General features: G+C 37.3%; 1 protein-coding gene across 1 annotated transcript in view; it reads left to right on the top strand.

Moving 5' to 3' along the window:
* The window catches only part of LOC149211805 (thylakoid lumenal protein (Mog1/PsbP/DUF1795-like photosystem II reaction center PsbP family protein)), a 240,449-nt gene extending 215,202 nt beyond the window's left edge, over positions 1–25,247 (top strand). The window contains exons 4-5 of the mRNA XM_089391583.1: positions 22,361–22,588; positions 24,744–25,247. Coding sequence (XP_089247709.1) covers positions 22,361–22,588; positions 24,744–24,808 — 293 coding nt within the window. The 3' untranslated portion in view covers positions 24,809–25,247. The remainder of the gene's footprint in view (positions 1–22,360; positions 22,589–24,743) is intronic.
* Positions 25,248–25,469: the final 222 nt, after the last annotated feature.

The following is a 25,469-nucleotide window of genomic DNA, read 5'->3' on the forward strand; positions in this document are numbered from 1 at the left end:
GTTGTATACTTTCAGAAGAGGCTGGGTCGAATGAAAAATATGTCAGCTGATCTATAGTTACGATCTTTCCATTATGAGGAAACTTTATAAGCCGAAAGACCGATGAAACAACAACAGTCATAGCATAAGACCAACTGCGACCCAAGAGAAGGTTGTAATCTAGAGGGGCATCAACCACTTCCACATCTAGATTAACAGTTTTGCCTTCAACCCCTATAGGTAAATCCTGTAGAATGCTAAAAGGATGGAACTCACGGCCATCAAAAGCCTTTAGAATCGTCGGGGATTGATTGAGTGTAGGAGAACCAAGCGATCTCCAACACTGAATCGACATAATACACGTAGAAGCTCCCTCATCAATCACAGTCCTAAAGCAAGGTCTGTTTTTGACTAACATTGGAATCTGGAAAGCCATTTGATGAGGTAGGCGAGGTGTACTATTTTCTAAATCGAAGATTATAAGGTTCGAGTCCTGAATATCAACAGCTCCTATAGCCGACAATAGCAATTTACGCTGTGCTGGGCATGATTGCAGCACCTCCAAAGCCGACATTGCTGAAGGGGAAATAGCTAAGTCTTCAACAATGTTATAATTCTGAGCAGCTCTCGCATGCGGATTGAAAGCTGACTTTCGAAGTATACTTTTAGTAGGCGGTTTGATTACTAAGTCTGGGTTAGGTTTCTCGATCTGTAGTGAATCAGAACCAGGAGTTGAAGTTGATGGGTTTGAATTAGAAGATTCTGCTTCCTTACCACCAACAGGACTTTTACTTCCATAATCTTGCGATCGCGTTGCAATCCTAACATGGGACATCATCATAATGGGTTCTTCTGAGGCATTTGAGGAAGAACCTATCATCTTACTATCTTGACTAGGAAAAGGATCCTTTAAGACAACAAGCGTTTGAGAACCTTTGACTATTTTCACAACCTCAGCGCAATGAGGGCAGTCTCTTGTAAAATGCTCTTCGTCACAAATGAGATAAAGATAGCGAGGTTTACGTTTCTCGTCAGTAGATTCAGTTTTGTCTGATTTCTCTTTCAAATTTTGCTTATTTTTCTTCTTCCCCTTCTTTTTACTATCGGATTTTGATTTGGCCGTAGATGATTCAACGACATGAATATCGGTAGAAATTTCAGCGGAAGAGTCTCCTGTCGGGGAATCTGGTAAAGTTATAATAGGAGAAGAATTCTTCGAAGATTTCTTCTTACTTTTGGTGTTAACTGAACCAATCATACCATCAGCGGCATGAGACCCTGAAGGAGCTACAGTTATTTGATTTTGTTTCAGAAGGTCGGGGATTTTTTCGTGTAAAGTACCCGACTGCGTATAAACGAGGTCAAGGTACTGAGCTTGAGCAATTACTTGCTCTTCAGTAACAACTCCTGCCTTAGCTACATCCTCAGTGATTTTAGGTAATAATGATTTAACAAACCATTCAGCTAAAATTTGATCTGGAATAAAAACTTTCACTAAACGTTGTCGACGTCGCCATTCATGAATGTGATCTGAAATATAAGTGGACGTTGACTGTTTTAATGAAGTTAATAATTTCATGCCATTGTCATATCTGACAGGCAACTGAAAATGAGTTAAGAATGAAGTAGCTAGCTGACTAAAGTTATAAAAAGAGGCTCGCGGTAACTCAATGTACCACTTGGCCGCAAGACCAATCAGAGTGCGTTGAAAAAGACGTAAACGAATTGAATCATCTATAATGGAGTTAGATGCACACCAGAGGTGATAAGTCATCACATGGTTTGACGGATCCTCTCCTGATTTACCTTCAAACTTTGGGATATCACTGGGCAACTTATTCGGCATTGGCGGCCAAAACGGAAGATAATTAATTGGATCGTTCGTAAGGCGCGACAAATCAGGCAAGTCCAAAGTTGCAATGAACGGTAACTGACGGTTAGGGTCTCGAAAACCCTGGGTCATAAGACTAGCCCCAGGAGGAGGATATCCCGGATAACTTGGAATTGGAATTGCATTTGGAATATTATATCCTCCCGGAAAACCAGGATTAACCGGACCATACTGGGGTTGTTGAGGTTGCTGATAAGTATATCCAGGGTACGGTTGATACTGGTAGACTGGGCTTTGAACAGCAGGACCGAATTGGTACTATCCCTGGTACGGTTGATAAGTAAATTGTGGTTGACTTGTGACAACTGTACTTGGACTAGGTTGTCCTACATGCATCTAAACCGAAGTCTGAATTGTGGGTCCGTACTGAGGTAAAGATGCTTGAGGAGTTGATGCAGGAATAGTAGAAACCGGAGCTGTCGATACTCCAGAAGTAGGTGGGGTAGATTGAACAGAAGTTGCAGTAGTTGCAACAGTCGTTTGAGGCGGAGTTCGAGGCGAACTAGGCCCAGACTGATGAGCTACACCAGGTGCAGAAGTTTGAATAGTAGTCTGGACAGGTTGCTGGGTTGAACCAGAAACCAAAGGTTGTCCAGATTGAGATGACAACTGCACATTAGGTTGCAAGATTTGTTGAGTTTGAGATGGATCCCACACCATGTTCATTCCGGGGTATGGACCCATAGTAGGTTGAACATATTGAGGACCATAACCGGGTTGAGCGTAGGGCTGATAATTCAAAGGTACATTTCCAGCTCCTTGTACAAATGATTGACCAGAAGGTGGTTGGAAACCTTGGGTTGGGTACTGACCTTGAGGTTGATAACCTTGAGGCACGTACTGAAACTAGGGTTGACCTTGAGGTATATATTGATACTGGGGTTGACCTTGAGGTATGTACTGAGTCTGGGGTTGACCTTGAGGAATGTACTGTCCCGAAGGTATGTACTATCCTTGAGGTTGCCCCCCAGGCGGTAACTGACTACCTTGAGGTTGCCCCCCAGGTGATAATTGAGTACCTTGAGGTTGCCCCCCAGGCGGTAACTGACTACCTTGAGGTTGCGGATTTGGAATGGTACCAGACATCATAAGAATTTCTTCTACACTCAACGGTTTAGTTCCGTTATTACCAGTTGATAACCCATGCTCAATGGGTTGAGGAGATGCTCCTGAAAAAGTACTAGTGAGTGACTGATACCCAGAAGGAACAGAAGGACCGCCATATAAAAATGTTTCCGGTGATTGGGAAAACATGGATGACTGTCTCGACATATTCAAAGGAGGATAATAACCTCTAGGTGTTGGATGAAAAGGAATGCGAGGTGGTGAAAAACTTAGACCCGGATTTTCTAAAAAGTTGGTCAACGAGACGTACCAAGCGTCCCTCCTAGGTGGACTGTAAAAGATTGATTCACGCTCCCTAAGTTCTAAAGTTGGTTGATTTTCAGGGATAGATATACCTTCTTCCGGACTAACAAGTTCTTCAATAGAAATAAGTCCAGAGGGAAGATTTTGGGTAATGATCCTTCCTACCCTGGGTGAACCAGGACCCAGAAGCAAATCCTGAGGATGGAGTAGCAGCAAGTTCAGTTTCAGGCTTAGAAATTTCAGGTTCTTCAGCTAATTCACTAGTAGAAGAAACACTACCAGTAACTTCGGAAAATGAAATTGGTTCGGAAATATACTCTGTTGCTTGAACTTGATAATCAAGATGAACAACTAAAGAAAATTATCTTTCTTCTGGTGACCCAACTCTACTGTCACTAGGAGTTACAAGAGCTCGTAGCCCTTCAAGCTGGCTTGGTGAATACTCGGGAGGTTGCCCCTGAAATCTGCGGGATTGTCTCGGTAATTCAACCACGATTAAATATTTTAATTACTTCACACGCAAACAAAGAAAAATCTCAATAAAACTACCTAAAGTCTCTAAAGAACCAAACAATTTGAATCACACGCCTAAAAATCTAGGAGTTCAAACCACACACAAACAGTAACTTTCCGTATCGAAAACACTAGTTGGTGATGAAATCCAACGTCGCAGAATTCAATATAGAAAGGGCGGTTGGAACAATTACCCCGACAACCTGCTTAATGAAACAGACTGGCACAAGTTTCTTCACTAAACCGTCTCAAGTGAAGAGAACCCCCCAGAGAGTCCAGGTGAGTCTAGTTGACGTCTGCTCCAGGTACAGTGGGATCTTCCCTCCACCGTCACCTTAGGAAAGAATCCTATAGATTATAGCCACTATGGTTACCAACAGAAACAAATATACCTGGGGGAATAGTCTGTGATCCGATACACACGCAAGGGCAGAGTAACAAAGCTCAATCCCCTTGAAGGCTCCTTGACATAATCCAAGGTTTACCAACAAGTGACCCCAGGCTCCTCGACAATGGTCAATCCGAGGTTTGTAGTTTTTAATACGTGTATATCTGCTATCGTTCCCAATGAGGAAGGATTGATTACCTCACTGGTTCGGATATGATCTCGTGCTTGACTCCTTTAAGAGGAGCTTCCCAGAGCATAGATGTAACAATTGGAATTTATTTCTACCCCAAGATATAGCTACTTGTTTGTTTTAACTATCTTGGAGAGTTAATTACTCCCTACTCCAAGATACTAGCCTAAGCTATGTTGGTGATAAAGAGCCCTAGAAATAAAAAGATTGCTAAATAAATTTTACTTTAAGCGTCATTTTTATTGGTTGTTTCTTAAGTCAATAGGAATGGAGATGAAACTTTATGGTGTGAAGACTCGACTCCAAAACACTAAAAATGCACCTAAGATGATAAACAATTCTTTTTTCTTCAATGAATCTCTAGCTTAAGAAAAAGTTGAGAATGCAATTCTTTGAAAAACAAATCTTTCTTCAACATATAAATGAAAAGAAAATATTTTTTGTCTTTTCCAATAAACTCAAAACGAGACTGCTAATTATGCTCACGAAAAAATCCTTTTGCTTTTTCAACACTCAAAAAACTACAAAAACAAATTCTTTCAAAAGAGATTCTAAAATTTCTAGAAAACACTTAAAACTATGAAAAATCTAATCTTGAGATCTACAACTTCTAAAAACCTAATTGAAATAAAAGCTTTAAAATTTTCTTTTTGAGGACGTTTTACTTAGTTATTCATCAAACAAAGGACTAATTCGTTCAAAATAACAAATTAATAAAAAACACCCAACTATGTTTTCTTTTTAAAAATGAAATTCAAAACTTTCAAACAAGTTATTTCAAAGCTTTGCAAAGAGAAAACGAGATCTATTCCTCACCAAAGGCAGATTTCACAAATCAGTCAGACTCATTAAGAAGACCAAAAAAAAAACTAGGGTAATCTGAGGTTTCTTAGGCTTCTAATCTCTGAGTTACTACAAAGACCAAACGAAAATCAAACCAAGCACGCAAAACTTTTAGAAAATCACCTAAAACCAAAATGCCAATGGAATTCACTCACAAGAATTTTCTGAAAGACACATATAGATCTGGGCAGAGGCTAAAAAACGTAAACAAATCCTAAGCTTAACTGGATGAAAAGATTTTAGGTTTTTCAAAAATTTGACAGGGTCCACAGGCTTCCGGTATAACCAGATGTGGTACCGCTCTGTGCAGTAAAGTAACAGTGCGGGAATATCCGCACTGTGTTACAAACAGAACGTGCGGTCCTTTTTAAAAAACATGAAAAAACAAAAAACAATTCAGAATCTAAAACCTACCCAACCAACACACATCAAGCAAAAAGCCAGAAACAAGAAACAGTTTCTCAAGTGAAAGTAAAAGTAAAGGCAAAAAACCAAAATTCAAGTTCCCCAGCGGAGTTGCCAATTTGTCGGCCGGATAAATCATTCTTGCGGACAAGACTGATCTCTCTAGTATCTATAGATATCTAGCGACAAGCAGAACAAGCAAATCTACCTTTCTCTAAATATTGCGATTTATAAATAAAAACCAAGAGTTGTTTTAGACCCTACCTTAAGTCCAACGCTAGTTTGTGGCAGCCACGCTTCGACCCTCCAAATGAGTTTCCTTTTGAGAACCTGCAAACACAAACAAGCACACATCAAATAACACCTGCATAGCTAATATAATAAATCATATTCATCATGGTGATCAAGGAATCCATGAAATAAACCATAAAAGACAGCTCATTGAGAAAAATAAACTTGATTGTATTAACTTTGAAAAATAAAAAGAACTTTACAACCTTTGGTGCCTTGATGTTGTACAAGCTCCTCCCAGGGTCCAAGCAAGAATCTCCCCTACTTTGAGAAGCCTCACACTCTTCCCAATAAGATCAAAAGGTATGTAATCTCTCCTCTCAAGCTCAATTAGGAAGTCTAAATTCCAACAGCATTTACCCTCAAAAATATTCAGCATTTTACCTCCTCAGTAACCAGCCCAATGTCTCATTTTATAGTGCAAAGGAAGGAGGTTACAGGTCCACCTATGAAGGGATAGAGTCCTCCTTCAAAGGGATAAGCTCCTCACATCAAGGGGTTAGCTCCTTTAGGTATGGGATGCATGAACCTCAAAGGAGCGAACTTGCCACCTCAAGATTCCCTCTAGAAGCTTCCAGAAATAACCCAAAGTGAGTTTTTGAGAATATATTTGCGCCTTTTTGACTTTTACAGGGGTCCGCACCCTTTACACAGAAACAAAGCGGTCAGATACACAGGGGACATGACCAGTGGGTGCACGACCACAGGTAATACTAAGAGAAAGTGCGGAACCAGAGTTTTAGAGATTTTTAAGGGCTCTCTCTTATTTTTCAAGGCTTGACATGAAAAGCTGAGGTTTAAGACTTGCAAAGGAAGAAAGTATGAGTGGTGATAGACTCACATTGATTGGAGAATGTCATGGTGACAATATTTTGTGCAACACGTTGGACTGAGATTTCGTTGTTATAGGGTTAATTGTTGCATGCTTTACTGTTTAAAATTGTGGAATTTATCTCTATTATAACGTCTCTCAATGTATGTGCCATGTGATATGAGCGAAATCTCCTAGGGGTAATTCTATCAAAGAATTTGACCTTGATAAGCCATTCCTTTTGATCATCGAAGTATAAAAGTTGCAAGGTTGCTTCATCTTGACCTAGAAGGCAAGCGAAGTGATCTTGAGGGCTTCTTGATTGGGAACCAAGAAATCCTACTCATATTCACCATAGATTCCATTCTCCCAAAGATTAAAGCATTGATCTACCAAGGGTGGTCACTAAAAATAATATTCTTTCACCTCATTCCAAGTCTAGCCAAGTTGGGGTACCTAGGGCATCAATTTCCCAACAAGCTAGCCGTAGAAAAAATCGATCTCCTAGGGTCTCCTGCGCTGGCCTTTCCTCTAGATCTCCTCTAATTTTGAAGCCATTCCGAAGGTGGAGTTGGAAGAAAAGCCAAGCCCTAGCTCGGGGATCAAAACTTGCCCTGCCATCCCCAAGGCTAGTACCTCATAGGTTCAAAACAACAACTTCAACTGAAAATGCTTTCTTTGATCCTTTCCCTACCTTGTCTAGGGTAAGAATATCATTGGTTGCTACATTCTTTCCTCATACCCTAGATTGGGTCCACTTGGCCCTGTGTGGTCTCACTCCTTTGAAAGATCATTCTTCAAAAACCATCCGGGATACCAATTCTAACAAGGATTTTAGGGATTGGGGAACTCCTTCACAAGTCTTATCCCATAAACCTAACCCTCAAATCTTCTCTTCCTTTCCCTAGAATACATAGTACCTTGCTTAAGCAGGCAAGCTCCATCCTTCAAAATCCTCTGAGAAGGGTTTGTTTGGTTCACTTATATCCATTTACTTATCCTTCATTGATGACTCTATGCATACGGGTCTCCTCCCATCAGTGAAAGTTAATAAATAGAATGGAGCCTTAGCTGAAGTGACAGTGGGCTAAGTCTCCATTTGTTGCCCTTGGCCTAGCATTTGCCCTTTAGAGATCCCCCTTAGGTTCTCTACTAGTTTGATCGGTAATAGGGACCAACTCCAAAATAGTTAAGGGAAGGTCACACGTAGACTAGGCTTATAATTAAAAACAACCAAGATCATTGCATCAGACATAGATCCTAGTACTTGCACATCATATAGGTTAGTCGATCATTTAAGCAACGAGTGTCTATCCGGTTACTTGGCATTGATTTATAATAAGCAATAATTGTGACTCCATAAGGCATTGGTCTCATACTTTTAAGAAATCTAATCTAATCATTAATCTTGCTAAATTTAGCCAAGTAGCTAGGCCACTCATCCGTGTCTCCCAAACAAGTTGGCTCCCACCTTGTTTTCCTTCACCTCATTCCTTAGGAGCTACCCCACAAAGACTGCTGTTGGGAGACAGCTAGAACGGAGTGGCCGGGGATTAGAGTGACAACCCCTGTCCTGAGCGGTTGTTGTGGTCCCTGTACAATGTAGGCGACAACAAGACCTTTGCTTGACTTTCTCTGACTTCGCGAGCTTGAGGATGGGTTCTTGTGACCTTCGGTTGACCTTCTTTTCTTCTCTTCTTCAAGATCGAACTTGTAGAGGAAAAACCTAGATTTGCTGCAGAAACCCTAGCCTTCCTTTGCACGTGTGAGAGAGAAAGAGCCTAGAAACCAAGTCTTCTTCGTCCTCCTCCTTCTTCTTCTTCTTCTTCCTTCGCTTGAATGAGAGAGAGATGGATGTACTTCAAGGAGGTCGAGTTTCCACCTTTATATAGGCTTCTTCAAATGTGAATGTGGCTCCTCAAATTAGACCGACTTGATCTTGGAGGGTATTTTGACACTTTTAAGGACAAAAATAATTTTCTTTACAAGTTACAATGTGCCCGAAGGGGTCTTCAATTTATGACAATGACTCTTTTGACTTCTTAACCTAGGCAAAACCCTAGAAACACTCGATGGATGCTTGACCTATAAAATAAAAGACCTTGAGCATAAAACCCATGCTCCAAAAACAATAATAATAATGATTTTATTTCATTTTACAATTTACAAGAATCAAAAGTACATTTCATATTTATGAAAACCGAACCTAGTTACACATTTTTCAACACTCTCTCCATTGTAATGTTTGGGAATTTAGGGATTAAGGGGCTGTACCCTTGGGCTATATTGTAAATCACTTTGGCAAGCTTAATGGAAGATTGTAGATTTGCATCTATCTATTGTGAGGCTTAGTATGTGGGCAATTTTTGTCATGTGTTGTTTATTTATTTATTGTGGAAGATCCTTTTAGTGTTTTTACCAAGGCCTTGTAATGAAACATGTGTTATTTGGATAATGTAAAATGAGGACTTGATCCCTCTTATATTAATTGTTATATTAAACTTGCATTTAACAACTATGTTGTTGCTAGGAATAATATAACATCATTTCCATAGCATTGTTTTAGAGTAGCAATCTTAGGTCTACAAGGTCAATTTTCTGCATAGTTTTCAGCGATTAAAGTCTAATTTGTGGCATGCATATCAGCCCTTATTAACCTTATATATTCAAACACTCACCCTCATGTATTCATAACACCTTGATTCCATTTAGCCTACATATGGATTGGCACTTGGTCTTGGGGTTAATACCTTCATTCTTCTTTTTAACACCACCTATTTTCTATGTGTTAAATTCGTTTATACTAGATCTGATTTACTTTACTTCAACAATTTATTAAAAACCCAGAAAATATTTTATCTCAAATATTTCTAAAATTGTTGATAAAATAAACACACTCGTATATTGTTATGAATAAAATATATATAAAATAATATAAATAATGTAAAACAATAAAAACAATAAATAATGATTAAATAAATAGTAATTAGTTAATGAAGAGGTATGTCCCTAAAGGACATGACCGTTAGTGAAGGGGTACTTGCCTAGAGTATATAAGTAGACCCTCATTCTCATTTGTAATCATCTCATATCACATCAATTCTTTTATAATATTCAATATACAATTATTTGTCTTACTATTGATGTTTACGTCTTCCAAGTCTTTGAAGATTATTCCGCTGCGTATACGAACTTTGTTCGTTACATTGGTATCAGAGTATAAATGAATTGTGTTTGTTACATTGGTATCAAAGTGTAAACGAACATTGTTCATTACATTGGTATCAAAGTTAGGTTGGCAGATCCCGGCCTTTGGCCATAAACCCTTTGTCAGTTCATTGTTGTTGGAAATCAAGCTTTGAGCCACACATATTGGGAGGTTCTCCAATTTATCATTTAGGCCTTTGGCCATTAAAAAAAAATACAAAAAAAGAGTACATAAAATAAGTAAAAATATATATTTAAAAAATTAAAAATTAAAAATCAATTATATATAAAAAAAATTAAAAAAATATCATTAAAAAAAACAAAACAAAACACTTACCTGGCTAGCTTGGACACGCCCAACAAGCCCTCACCGTTGTTGCAGTTAATGCTAGGAAAACAACTTACTTGTCATCTGCCACCGTGACAGCTGACAGGCCACCGCCGACTGATACTGCTCCCTGACCACGTTGTCAAAGTTTTGCTACAGCTGAGCCTCTGCCAAACTGTATTGTTGATAACAACTCAACAAGCATCCGACCAACCGACCTTGTTGCCACCACACTACCACCCTTCGCTGCCACTTCCCTGATGTCTAATAGTGACCAACGATCACCGCCATTGACCAGACAAAACCCTGCTCCTCCGCCTTGCATCCACTCCCCGCCGTCATCCGCCAACCATCAATGCTCTTGATTGTGCTACCACCTACTCAATCAACAACTTCTCTAGTCGCAACTGCCTCCTCCCTAGACCCTTTAGTTTGTTGGTCGAGGCACTGATCCATCAACTAACGTCCATAACATATACCCATTTACTGTAACATTGACGACTATATTTTTTTCCGTCCATATATTTCATACATTAAAATAATAACCATCGTGGAGGAGAATACGAATCCATACACCTTCGCTCGCATCCATACGTAATTCACAATTTGGTGGAGACATTTCCTTACAAATCCATACCAGCGAATGACTTTAATTGCCCATGTGACTATACAGAGAGTTGTGTCATTCATCAAATCTAAAGAGTTAAAAATAATAATAATAATAATAATCAAGGGTATATTCAAAAGTTCCAAGTTAATATATAAGTATATATAATTAAAAAGGAAAAATAAAAGGGATGGTATATTATAAAGATATAGAGCAATACTTTTACTATTCTATGTAATTACAAATTTGCCAAAGTTTCATTTCAAAAAAAACGAGGGAATATCATAAAAAGGTATTGCAGAGTTTCAATAAGGAATTTAAAAAAAAGGTTCATAAAAAGTTAAAGGAAGCCAAGAAAAGGTGAAATATTAGGGTATTTTTCCATTGAAGCAATATGGAGTCCATAATAGAAGAGAAAGGAAGATTTTTCTATAAAGGTCTTTCAGTTATGGATCATAGATTAATTACATTAAAAGGAATTATCCAAGGAAAAGAAATTAATATCGTTATCAGTGCAAGCAACAAGGAAAATTACATCAATATTAATTTGGCAAATCAACTATCAATTCAAGAGCCAAACATTGGTGAAAGAAAAGATATTTGTGGCCAAAATGAGTATGAAATTAGTGATTTACAAATGACAGTGGATCATTATGAGTACATATCTCAATTATGTGTTGTAACTATGTTTAATAGAGAGATTGACATAATCTTTGGTCATCCTTGGTTTAAGGAATTGGGTACATTCATGTTAAACATAGAGAAAAAAGGATTGACGTTTTCTTATAAGGGAAAGATGACCACATTTTGAGACATGACAATGAAGTTAAAATCGAAAATGTCACCATTAAAGGATTTTAAGGATATTACGAAATTGATACTTCAACTGAATTAGAACTTAATATCAGAAAAGCAAAACGAGTTTGAGGCCATATCCAATAAAAACAAAGAAAATTTTCGTTTAAATTATCATATCCACAAACTACTTATACAAGTCAAAAAGTGTAAAACTAAGAAGCACAAGTTAGAACAAGAAAAAGAAAGTTTTGACAAGAAATTCAATGAAAGTCTATCAGAGAAAGAAGATGAAAATTTATGTTTAAAGGACCTTAACAAAATATTATTAGAACAAATCAAGTGTTTAAGAGACAAGAAGCTTGAATGCCAAAATAAAGTTGACTCAAAAAATGAGGAACTCTTACGTCTCAAAAATCATAATAAGAATCTACTCACTCAAATTAAGAAACTTAAAAATGGTAAGAAATCATTGAACAACAAATTGAAAGAATTTATCATGAATGAAGTGTCGAAGTCTTCAATCCAAGTTGAAAAAAATACGAACTCCGATCTAGTAAACATCACAACTCAAGAAGATGAGAAACCACATATTTAGGTGTCACAGTTTAAACAATGGAAATTCCAAGTGATGATTCAGTAACCAACTCAACAACAACAGTACCTGAAGTAAATCAGGAAATCACCACAAACAGAGTAAAGCAAGATCAGACTGCAAGAGCTCCTTATCGACATCTGAATCACAAGAGTAGACAACTAAGTCAGTCTACATATTTGAACCATTCAAAACGGAAATAACTAATTAATGTTCCGAGGAATAATAAAGTTTGCAAAATCCAATCCTATGATAACAATTCACTACAAATTTCTAATCATCAGAAGATTTTACAAAAGATTAATCTAGGATGGTCAGATCCATTCAAAGCATCATATCGTTTAGTATCAACGAAGATGAAAGTTCAGAGGCAAGAAGATATTCAAAACGAGAAAATATATCAAGCCCTTTCATTAGTAAGCTTTGAGGACAAAGCTTTTTGAAGAGGAAGACAATGTTATGAATAAAATATATATAAAATAATATAAATAATGTAAAACAATAAATAATGATTAAATAACTAATAATTAGTTAATGAAGAGGTATGTCCCTAAAAGACATGACCGTTAGTGAAGGGGTACCTGCCTAGGGTATATAAACAGGCCCTCCTCCTCATTTGTAATCATCTCATATCACATCAATTCTTTTATAATTTTCAATATACAGTTACTTGTCCTACTCTGGATGTTTACGTCTTCCAAGTCTTTTGAAGATTATTTCACTACATATACAAACCTTGTTGATTACATTGGTATCAGAACGTAAACGAACTTTGTTTGTTACATTGGTATTAGCGCCAGGTTGGCAGATCCTCGCCTTTGGCCATCAACCCTCCGTCAATTCGTTGTCATTGGAAATCAGGCTTTGAGCCACATATTGGGAGGTTCCCCAATTTATAATTTAGGCCTTTGGTCATTAAATGATAAAAAAGCACATTAAAAAAAAAGAAAAAAAAATATTTAAAAAAAAAAAATTATATATAAAAATAACAATTAAAAAGAATAAGATTAAAAAAAAATACAAAACAAAACACTTACCTAGCTAGCTCGGACACGCCCAGCGTCATCCGACAAGCCCTCGTTGCTTTTAGAGTCAATGCCAGGAAAACGGCTTACCTGTCGTGCGCCATTGTGACAGCGGACAGGCCACCACCGACCGAAACTGCTCCCTGACTACGCTGTCGAAGTTCCGCTGCGGCCGAACCACTGCCAAATCGTAATGCCGATAGCAGTGCAACAAGGATCTGACCAGTCGTCCTTATCGCCACCACACTACCACTTTTCCTTGCCACTTCCCCAACGTCTAACAGTGATCAACGGTCACTACCATGGAGTAGACAAAACCATGCTCCTCTGCCCTGCATCCACTCCCCACCATTATCCGCTAACCATCAACGCTTCTTGACCGCGCTACCACCTGCTTGATCAACAACTGCTCTATTCGCAACTGCCTCCTCCCTAGACCCTTTATTTCATTGATCCATCAATTAATGTCCATAGCATATAGCCATTTACTGTAACAGTCACAATTGTATTTTTTTTCCGTCCATATATTTCATACATTAAAATAATAACCACTGCGGAGGGGAATACGCGTCCATACATAATTCACAATTTTGTGGAGACATTTCCTTCCAAATCCATACCAGTGAGTGAATTTAATTGCCCACGTGACTATATGGAGAGTTACGTCATTCATCAAATCGAAAGAGCTAAAAAACATAAAAAATAAATAAAATAATAATTCAAGGGTATATTCAAAAGTCCCAAGTTAATATATAAATATATATAATTTAAAGGGAAAAAAATGGGTGGTATATTATAAAGATATAGAGTGATACTTTTACTATTCTATTTAATTACAAATTCGCCAAAGCTTAATTTAAAAAGAAAAAGAGGGAATATCATAAAAGGGTACTTAGAGTTTCAATAAGGAATTAAAAAAAAAGCTCATAAAACGTTAAAGTAAGCCAAGAAAAAGTGAAATATTAGGGCATTTTTCCATTGAAGCAATATGGATTTCATAACATAAGAGAAAGAAGATTTTCCTATAAAGGTCTTTCAGTTATGGATCACGGATTAATTACATTAAAATGAAGTATCTAAGGAAAATAAATTAATATCGTTATCAACACAAACAACGAGAAAAATTACATCAATATTAATTTGGCAAATCAGTTATTAATTCAACAGCCAAACATTGGTGAAAGAAAAGATATTTATGGCAAAAAAGAGTATGAAATTAGTGATTTACAAGTGACAGTCGATCATTATGAGTACATACTCAATTCCATGTTGTAATTATGTTTAATAGAGAGATTGACATAATTCTTGGTCAACCTTGGTTTATAGAATTGGGTGCATTCATGTTAAATATAGAGAAAAAAAATGATGTTTTCTTATAAGGGAAAGATGACGACATTTCGAAACATGAGAATGAAGTAATAATTGATAATGTGGTGTCAAAAGACTTTAAGGATATTACAAAATTGATACTTAAAATGAATCAAAACTCAATATCAAAAAAGAAAAAAGAGTTTGACGAGGCCATATCCAATAAAAACGAAGAAAATTCTTGTTTAAAAGATCATATAGAGAAACTACCTACACTAGTCAAAAGGTGTAAAACTAAGAAGCACAAGTTAAAACAAGAAAAAAAAAAAATTGACAAGAAATTCAACGAAAGTCTATCAGAGAAAGAAGAGGAAAAGTTATGCTTAAAGAACCTTAACAAAAAATTATTAGAACAAATCAAGTGTTTAAGAGACAAGAAGCTTGAATGCCAAAATAAATTTGGCTCAGAAAATGAGGAACTCTTATGTCTCAAATTTCATAATCAAAATCTACTCACTCAAATTAATAAACTTAAAAATGGTAAGAAATCATTGAACAAAAAATTAGAAGAATTTATCATGAAAGAAGTGTCCAAGTCTTTGGTCCAAGTTGAAGAAAAAGATACGAACTCCAATCCAGTAAACATCACAATAATCAATGAATGGATTGAATTGATTTACAATGAGCAATGAAGCTCAATAAATAATACAAATGTATTTACAGAAATAGAAACAGCAAGTGTCTACTAAGAAATAGAAACAACAAGTTTCTAAGAAGAAACTGCTAATAAGATCACAGACGATCTTATCCAAATGAGCATTAATCACTAAAATAACATTATTCTAATACCCTCCCTTAATGCTCAATCTATTTACAACACCTATAGACCCTCTGAATTTTACAAACTTATTAGGACCAAGGGGCTTGGTGAAAATGTCTGTTGGTTGCTCCGTTGTGGGAACATACAACAACTGAATGGATCCGTCTTCAACAAGCTGTCGAATGTAGTGACAATGGGTTTCCACATGCTTTGTTTTTTCATGGAAGACTGGATTCTTGGCGAGTTTGAGCACTTCCTGATTATCACAGAACAAGGGAGTAGGACCTGCCTGGGAAACATGCATATCCACAAGCATACGTCGAAGTCAAACTGCCTCACAAGATGCCTTAACTGCTCCCCGATACTCTGCTTCTGTCGAGGAGAGAGCCACTGCCTGCTGCTTCTTACTAGTCCATGTGATAGCACCGAATCCCAAACTAAACACATACCCAGTTGTAGATTTACGGTCATCAACCGAACCTGCCCAGTCGCAATCTGTATAACCACTGAGTGTAGGATCTGAACTCCGAGTGTACAGAAGTCCATAATCAGGAGTGCCACTCACATAACGCAGCACACGTTTCGCTGTTATCCAATGATCAGCCTTAGGAGCTGACATGAAGCGTGAAATGTAGCTCACTGCAAAACTGATATCAGGTCTAGTGGCAGTAAAGTAGATGAGGCTGCCCACTAATTGCCTGAATAATGATTCATCCACAAGCGGTGAGGATGACTGAGCTGAAAGTTTGAGCCCTGGTTCCATAGGAATCATGGCAGGTTTGCAATCCTGCATTCTGAACCTGTCCACAAGACTTCTGGCATACTTGGACTGAGAGAGAAAGATGTTGTTCTCAGTCTGCCAGACTTCAACCCCCAAACAGTAATGAAGAAGTCCCAAATCTGTCATATCAAAAGTGCTACACAAATCCTGTTTGATCCCATGGATCAAAGGTGCTAAACTGCCAGTGATAATAAGGTCATCCACATAGACAACCACAAACAGAATATCATCAAACCAGTGACTAGGATCTCCAGGGTGGAAATTACGAATTCCATAGAAGTGCGGTGATTCTTCCAACGCCCCCCGTCAAACACAACTTAGGGGAATCGAACCTGGGTCCAGGCTCTGATACCATAATCAATGAATGGATTGAATTGATTTACAATGAGCAGTGAAGCTCAATAAATAATACAAATGTATTTACAGAAATAGAAACAGCAAGTTTCTACTAAGAAATAGAAACAGCGAGTTTCTAAGAAGAAACTGCGAATAAGATCACAGATGATCTTATCCGAATGAGCATTAATCACTAAAATAACATTATTCTAATCAATGTTGCACGAAGCGGAGACGTTTTTTGGAAGCGGGGACGCGAAAGCGTCATTTTCCAAAAATCTAGGAAGCGAAGTGTCTGCTATATATATATTATTTTTTTGCATTTATACTCAAAACAAACATCCCAAATACCAAATTAGTTGTAGAAGACATGAATACATGCATATTTTTGCATAAATCAAGATAGATATAACATCCATTGTACATTAATGATTAATTATTCGAGCATCAACCATTTAGATGCATCAACCATCTAGAATCTAGATTCTTCTCCTCTTGTCTAGCCTTTGCCTCTACCTCAATTGTCCAGGGATATTAGTCAACATTGCTCAATTTTGATCAAACTACCTAATTCAAGACTTAAATTATAGTAGAAAAAGCTTAACATGCTTGATCGATGATTTTGACTTAATTGAAAGGTAATTTTATGCTAAGGGCGTGCCGCGTGACAAAGGAGTTCAACAATTAACACCACCAACACTAGGGTACATATAGGGCTTGGTGCTCTTGATTAAATGCTAATCGCATACCTTCATACTTGATATAATCTAATGAAATGCCACAATCCCATTGATCCTGAATTCCTGAAAACTGTTAAGTCTGCTGAATTTTGAATAGGATATGAAATTCTATTTTCTCCATATGAAGTCCAATGAGGCTGGAACCACTCTCAAACATCCTGAGTCATTTCATAGTAATGTTAAAAATTTAAGTAAAAGGATGAAAATGAAAAATAAAAGAGAATGTCACTTTTACTTCATTCTTCACCCTAATCCAAGGTGGACCCACCCCCAACAAGCAAACTCACCTAAAATTAAAAAAAAAATTGAAAAAAAACGATTTTCTAAACAGCGCGGCGCTTTTTCGGAATCGTATAGAAGCGTACGGGAAGCGTACGCTTTGCCCTCCGAAGCGCCACGCTTCGTACTGCTGAAGCATCGTACGAAGCGCCATGCTTCGTACTGCTGAAGCATCTTACGAAGCACGCTTCGGAGATTCGGAAGCGCGCTTCGGAGGAAAGCTTCCGAAATTTCCAGAAAGCATCCAAAACAGGCGGAAGCACATTTCCGAATTTTGGAAGCGTGCTTCCGAGGACGCTTCCTGGACGCATCCGCACAAGACGCGCATCGGGCCTTGGAACCGGGGGGGGTACGCTTCCTGCAACATTGATTCTAATACACAACTCATGAAGATGAGAAACCAATACAAGTTAAAACATATTCAGGTGTTGCAGTTCAAACAATGGAAATTCCAAGTGGTGATTCAGTAACCAACTCAACAACAACAGTACCTGAAGTAAATCAGGATATCACCACAAACAGATTAGAGCAAGATCAAACTACAAGAGCTCCTTATCGACATCTGAATCACAGAGTAAACAACTAAGTCAGTCTACATATTTGAACCATTTAGAACGAAAGCAACAAATTTATGTTCTGAGGAATACTTAAGTTTGCAAAATCCAATCATATGATAACAATTCACTACAAATTTCCAATCATCAGAAGATTCCATAGAAGATTAATCTAGGATGGTCAGATTCATTCTCAGTTCGACAATTTTGTTTATCACTCAAAGCATCATATCGTCTAGTATCAACGAAGATGAAAGTTTAGTGGCGAGAAGATATTCAAAACGAGAAAATAGATCAAGCCCTTTCATCAGTAAACTTTGAGGACAAAGATTTTTGAAGATGAAGACAATGTTATGAATAAAATATATATAAAATAATGTAAAACAATAAATAATGATTAAAAAACTAGTAATTAGTTAATGAAGAGGTACGTCCCTAAAGGACATGACCATTAGTGAAGGGTTACTTGCCTAGGGTATATAAGACGACCCTCATTCTCATTTGTAATCATCTCTTTTATAATATTCAATATCATTACTTGTCCTACTATGGATGTTTACATCTTCCAAGTCCTTTGAAGATTATTCCGCTGCGTATACAAACCTTGTTCGTTACATTTAGTATTAGAACGTAAACGAATTTTGTAGGACAAGTAATTGTATATTGAATATTATAAAAGATTTTTTGTGATATGAGATGCTTACTATTAGAGAATCTAGGGCAAAGTAGCATTATGATGATTCTCCGAGACTTGATAACAATTTGTGAAGTCTTTTTACCTTTTCTTAGTTAGCTTAAGCCTTATACTTCTTCTTCTTCTTATTAGTGCATATGTGTGTGCTTCATCAAATTGCTACCAAAACAAAATAATAGGAACGCAGAATTTGGCTCTCTACCAGGGACAAAGCCTCTCCACTCTTGAGAGGGAAACCATTTGTAAGATTTCTCTTATTGAAGCTTTTTATTTGAACAACTGCCAAACCCTAGACCCTTGACTAGGATATCCTCCAAGCATGAGTCAAATCCTTCCTCTTTCCGCACTGTCACTTCCGGCACATCTTCCAGCACTTCTTCTGGCACTTTGTCTTCTAGGTTAGGAAACCCTAGAATATTAGGGCTCCTTTACTTCGCTATAAGGAGGACCTTCTTTGCTTCCTTTGAGATACCTTGTAGACCTTAAAGTACATTCAAGTGAGATTTCTCATGCTGCTGCCCTTGACTGTTGTCAAACTTGTGAAGTTTGCTTGATGCACGTGTGAACAAAACGTTGGAACAATCCTCATTTTCCTTGTCTTCTTTTCCTTTCTTCTTTGTTGGAGAGAGAGACCTTCTAGGACTAGATTGCACCCAAAAACAGTGAGATATAAGGACCTGCACCTTACTGCTGTTGTAGCCGCAGGCTGCCCTTACTCCTTCGCACGTGTGATTGTGTGTATGCCCTAAAGACAATCTTTTCTTCTTCGTTTGTTGGGCTGCCTTTAACATTGGAGTATGAGGTCCTTTTAGGCCTAATTACTAGCCCAAACTATAAAGTATACACCCTTGCCACTTCATTGTTGTTCTGGCCGCAGACTGTACCCTATCTCTTCGCACGTGTGGCTGTTGATGCCCTAGAAAGAAGACCTGTACCTTCATTGTCCTTCCTTCTATCTTTGTTGCCCTAACATACTTCTTTTGCCCTTGTCTTCGTTCCTTTTATGCTTCTCTTGTATGTGGTTTTTAGAGCTTGAGTGTGTTTCCAAACGAGGAGTAGACAACCGCTATAAATAGAGGTCTGTCCCTCCTCTCTCAAGCCAACATGACTGTCCATTAGGCCGACTTACAGTTTGTGCCATAATTCAATAATTTTCCATCGTTTTTACTGCTTGTAGTCTTTGTTGCTGCCAGGAGAGTATTTGACTTGCCTTGGAGGTGTTCCCATGACCTTGTATGACATCATACATGATGTATCATGTAACATGCCCTTAAAGGGTCTCATCATAATTACATTTTGACTTTGACTCCCTAGAAGCACTTCAGAATGTGCTTGACCTATTTTCAATGAGCAAGAAACTCAATGACAAATAATATCAAAATAAATTATCTTTTCTTTAAGTACAAATATCAAAATTACATATATGAAGACCGAACCTAGTTACAACTTACATCTTCTCCAACACTTACAAATGAGAATGAGGGTCTGCGTATATACCCTATGCAGGTACCCCTTCACTAACAGTCATGTCCTTTAGGACCTACCTCTCCATTAACTAATTACTAGTTATTTAATCATTATTTATTGTTTTTATTGTTTTACATTATTTATATTATTTTATATATATTATCTTAGAGCAGTGGAAAAATGGAAAGATCAATCACACTACAACAACAAATTTGTATCCAGTACAACCTTCCTTTATATTATTAAACTATGGAAACTTATGGGTTAGACTAACTAAGATACATAGAAAAATACCACTGCTGAGAACCTGGAAACTCAACCCCACTAGGAAAATCGGCCTCAAAGAAATCAACCCCCTGGCCTTGATACTATCTCCCAAAGCCTTGATACTATCTCCCAAACATCATTCCTCATGATGGAACTACACTCTTCCACCATGGTGTCCCTCCAAATCTATTGGTCTAGTCCCTCTTCATGACCTCACCATGAGACTTAATCATTTCACTCAGATCAATAAAATAGAAAATATTGCATAGGCATCAAGTTTACTTCTGTTTTTCCAACCATTTAAAACAATCTTTGGCAAGTTCTAGCTGCCCTGGCAAGCACTTAAAGGCACTATAGCAACATATCCATAGCACCAACAAATGCACTTAAGGGCACCATTGTATTACTATCTAATCCTTGACTGTTTAGCTCTGCTATACCACTTCATGGTTGCATCAGATACTTCTTTCTTTGTTGTTTTGAAAACTAGTGAGAAGATGACCAATGCAGTTGAATCATTACACTAGATACAATACAACTTTTCATTTCAATTGCCCAGTTTGGTCACATTTTTTTCCGGAAATCCATTTCATTTCAATTACCCAGTTTGTGGAAATTAAGGCATTGTCTACCAAGGCCACAATTTTGCCCGGAAAGCCATTTTTCACCAAAATCCAGCCATTTTTTTTTAAAAAATCTAATCATGGGAGTGTTTAATTATTTTTTTGATGGTGGAAATAGATTCAGCACCATCAAAAACCCCTTTGGCACCCAATTTCCCAAAACTGCTGCCAGATTTTATTCAAAATCTTGCCGGAATTTCCACTATTTTCCGGGCAAAATTGTGGTCTAGTTAGACTACTCTTGGAAATTAATATCTTCTTTAATATAATTATTTTCAACTGCATATCCCTGGGGGAAAGCTGTCATTTCTTGCTAGGGAACAACACTATGGTGAGAAAATAACTTAATGGTGAAGCTAAGATGAACTTGACGGCGTCCCTTTTGAATCAAATTGGTTAAATGCTCTTCGGACATCATTGCTGCCATGTCTAAGCAAACCCATGGTGAGGCACAGACTTATTTGCGTAATGAATGTTTTACTTTGCCATTCTTGTTTGAATTGCTTATCAACTTAACAATCCTAGTATTTATTGTGCTCGAGAAGCTTGCAAAGTTTGTTCTACTTCGCATTAGTGCCATGGCAATTACGGAGAAGTTTGTTCTACTTCTCGTTAGTGCATGGCAATTACGGAGAAGTTTGTTCTACTTCTCGTTAGTGCATGGCAATTACAAAGCAAAAGTGAAATAAAAGTGAAATAAAATGGCCGGTGTGATAGATTTGAAAACTAAGCTTAATTGGATCAATTTTATGTGAATGTGGGAATGATCGGACATGGTTCTGTTAATTGTTAGATCTTGGTGGTAGGATTGGCTGATCCTTTTTCTTGTGGGAGACATTGAATTGTAGCATGAGTTGGCTTATAATAACTCTGTAATCAGACTACCAAAAAACGCTTGACCAGTGAGCAGACACGTTGCCATAGTAGTTGAGATGAACATTTTGAATAGCTGGTATATTTTCTAGTATTGCTTACTGTGTATTCTCATAGATGGCATTTTTTTCCTCATGTTTTGTTGCCTTTATCTTGTGATTGCGGTGAGAAGTTCTGGACGATTTTTGTTGCATTTTGTTCCTAGTTATTGGATTCACATAACTTTATGGTACATTCTATGCAAAATTTCAAATGTTGAATGATGCTAGGTTTGAATTTTTGGATAGTTATTTCTTGAGAGCATGATTTATTAGCATGCCACTCAAATTTTATATTCTTGGATACCAATCATACATCTGAATTTTTCATTTTAATGATGTAGACAATGATGAAAACGCTAGAATTGAAGACATTGGGCCACCTGAGAAAGTTATATATGCTTTTGGACCAGAGCTGATTGGAAATAATATAGAAGGGAAGCTAAAAAGTGCTGAAGTCAAGGAGGACTCTGGTAGAAAATATTATCAATACGAGATAGAATCACCACATGCATTAGTCACTGCAACGGCTGCTGGCAACAGGCTGTATTTGATGACTGTCAGTGCAAGTGGTAAAAGTTTCTCCCCCATGACTTTTCCATCTTCTGATTTCCTCATATTTAGTGTTTTAATTTATTGATTTCTTATTGTTTTATAATGGAGCCATGATGTTGGAAGATCTCGAGGTGGAAGAGGCCAAAGCTTCCTATGGCAGGGTGCATCAACTTACAATGTTCTGGCCATGATTGTGTTTTATGAAGAGTTGTGCAATACTGTAGGTTTTGGACTAGTCATCTACCACTTGCTAAGTGTTAATATTCTAATATCAGATCTGATTTGATTTTCTTAGTAGAAAATCTTTCACCTAGTAAAATGTTTTTCTAAAAACTGCTCAAAACAAGTACACTGGTATTTAATTTTAAATAAATTTGCAGTGAAAAACAAATGGAAAATCAGTCACAAAACACGGCAGAAAATTATGCCCAACAAATTCTTCTTCACTTTCTATTACTCGGGAAAATTAGGGCTTCCTTTATCAAGGAAATCAACCCACAGAGAATACACAGAAATTACAGTAACCAAACTGGGCAACTCGGCCCCCTCAGAAATTTGACTTGCACCTCTGCTGCCTGTTTTTCACAATTTTGGCCCACCTGTAGCAATTCGGCTTCCTCTCAAGTCTGGAATAAACCCTCATGGCCTCACCAAACTCTCGACCTGCCTGCTGAAATTCGGCCTCTCAAGTCTCGGCCTCCTCCACATGGCACACCCTCGGCCTTCTCCACAAACAAGCCTCGATCTTGTTCGCTCAACCTCCAAACCTGTGCTCCAAAATTTGTGTAGCTGCACACTTTTCACTTCTCTTTAGTCTTGAGTCTTTCACTCATTTGAGACAGTCGCTCTCCCAATAATAATGTATCTTCACCTCTCCCTTAGTCTTTTTTATAATATCTCATTGTGTTAGATTTCAAACCCTAGATTTTCTAAGTGATGGATGGCTAGGATTAGATCCTAAGCCTCACTTGAGATCACTGGTTGAGATTAGATCTAGATCACTTAAATAATTAAATTATTTTCCTTAGAAATTTAGCTTAATATTCAAATTAATTAATGTATTTTTTCCAAGTTAACATTAGGAAAGATTTCATAATAATCACTTACTCCTCGTGAGTAAACACCTAAAGAGGGTTTTGGACATCTTCTGTATGCTTGACACCTAGCCTATGCAGACCCACCTGTCCGAGCTAGTAACATAAACACTAACAGTGAGATCACCCTCCCTTCCACTAAAATCTTGCATATTATTTGTGAGTCTGTGACAAAATGTCTATTCATGGTGCAAGTGCCCTTCTAATTTTCTACTCCCAATTGCAAAACAGAGACAAAATACAGAATTCTCTACTGTCTTTCAGGTGTCATGCTTGGCTGAAATGGTTTTAGCTCTTACAGAGAGGTAGGAGAAAAAGTTTAAAACATCAGTGGTGATTGTGAGACAGTTGAACAGGATCTGCGCTTTTGACAGAATGTTATAAATTTTATTTTGTTGTCAAAGTCTTTCTATAAAATTTACAAGGGTCAACAAGAAAATAGATGGAAGCAAATCTCAACCAAATTTTGAAATAGCATCGTCACAAGTGTGAGAAAGATACAGATCTAGTGCACTAAAGAGAGTGCAAAAGCCAAACACATGTCACAAATGCTGAAAGCAGAACTACACAATTGCACCTAAGAGAAAGGTGTCCATTGCCAAACACAAGACAGCACCAGAATTAAGTGCCCTTAGGGTTATAACACTTGTATTTCAGATTAAGAATATCACCAAATGAGATGATACAAATGAGACTTGTGTTGTCATACACAACCCAATTGAGGGGTCCTCCCAATAGGGGGGTTATGGACCCACATAACTTGAGCACACATACCCAAGAGGGTATTGAGACTTCAAATCATGTTTAACTAGGTTGGACTTAACCATAAGCCTAGTATACAATAAATAAATGAAATAAACTATGGCCCTAGACATAATTAGAAGTACATGATGATATATATGAATGGGCTGTGGCCACATATACAGATTACACCAATAAGTCGAACACTTTCTAGCTAATTATGAGCCTAAGAAATGCAATTTAGACTTAGTATTGAGACAAAGCTAGTCTATTCTTCTGTTACGAGTTCATGCTTTTCTTATATTGTGCATGGTAAATTAATGCCTTGTTTCTCCAGGTCTTCAATGGAAAAAACATTTTCCAAATTTAAAGATGATTGCAGAATCCTTCCGAGTGGATTGATAGCACTTCCTATGTACTTCACAAGTCAAGCTAAATGATTCCACCTTTGCAATTTAACTTTGCTGTAAAAATGTGTTACATCATCATATACATATTCTAGGATCCATCATACAAGAGCAATACTCATTCTTTCTGGAGTATATTTAGTTTTTATTGAAAGTAGTGCCTTTACTGGGATTAACATTTCCCGTGGAAGTATGTTGTATTTTCTTTACATTTCCGAAGGCAATGGCAGTAGGCTGAAATTTGATTACGAAGAAGCTTGGTTAGACATCAGTTTCTACGGGATGTAGCCATGCAAATGGTAGAGAATTATGCAGAGGTATCCCAAGTTCTTTTTTCTTCTTTCCTAACTGAATTTCCACAAATCCTGCAAAACTGCAGTTTGAGGAAATATGTTTTATACATTATATTTGGAAAAAACATGTTAGGAAGTGTACATGGTTATCCGGTGATTGCATATGTAATAAACATAAATATATAAATATAAATAATAATTAATAATGAAATGACACATCTTAACTAAAGGACATAATTATCAATGAAAAGGCACTCATATATATGTGAACTCATTGTGTGCTATCATCATTCTTTCATATTTTATTCAATGTAGTATTTCAATTCAAATGCATTCCTTTATGTGATTCTATTTATTTTGGAT

This window comes from Pinus tabuliformis, chromosome 1_1 (assembly GCF_031772625.1).
Source record: "Pinus tabuliformis cultivar Carrire ecotype Pingquan chromosome 1_1, CPIR1, whole genome shotgun sequence".
NCBI lineage: Eukaryota > Viridiplantae > Streptophyta > Pinopsida > Pinales > Pinaceae > Pinus > Pinus tabuliformis.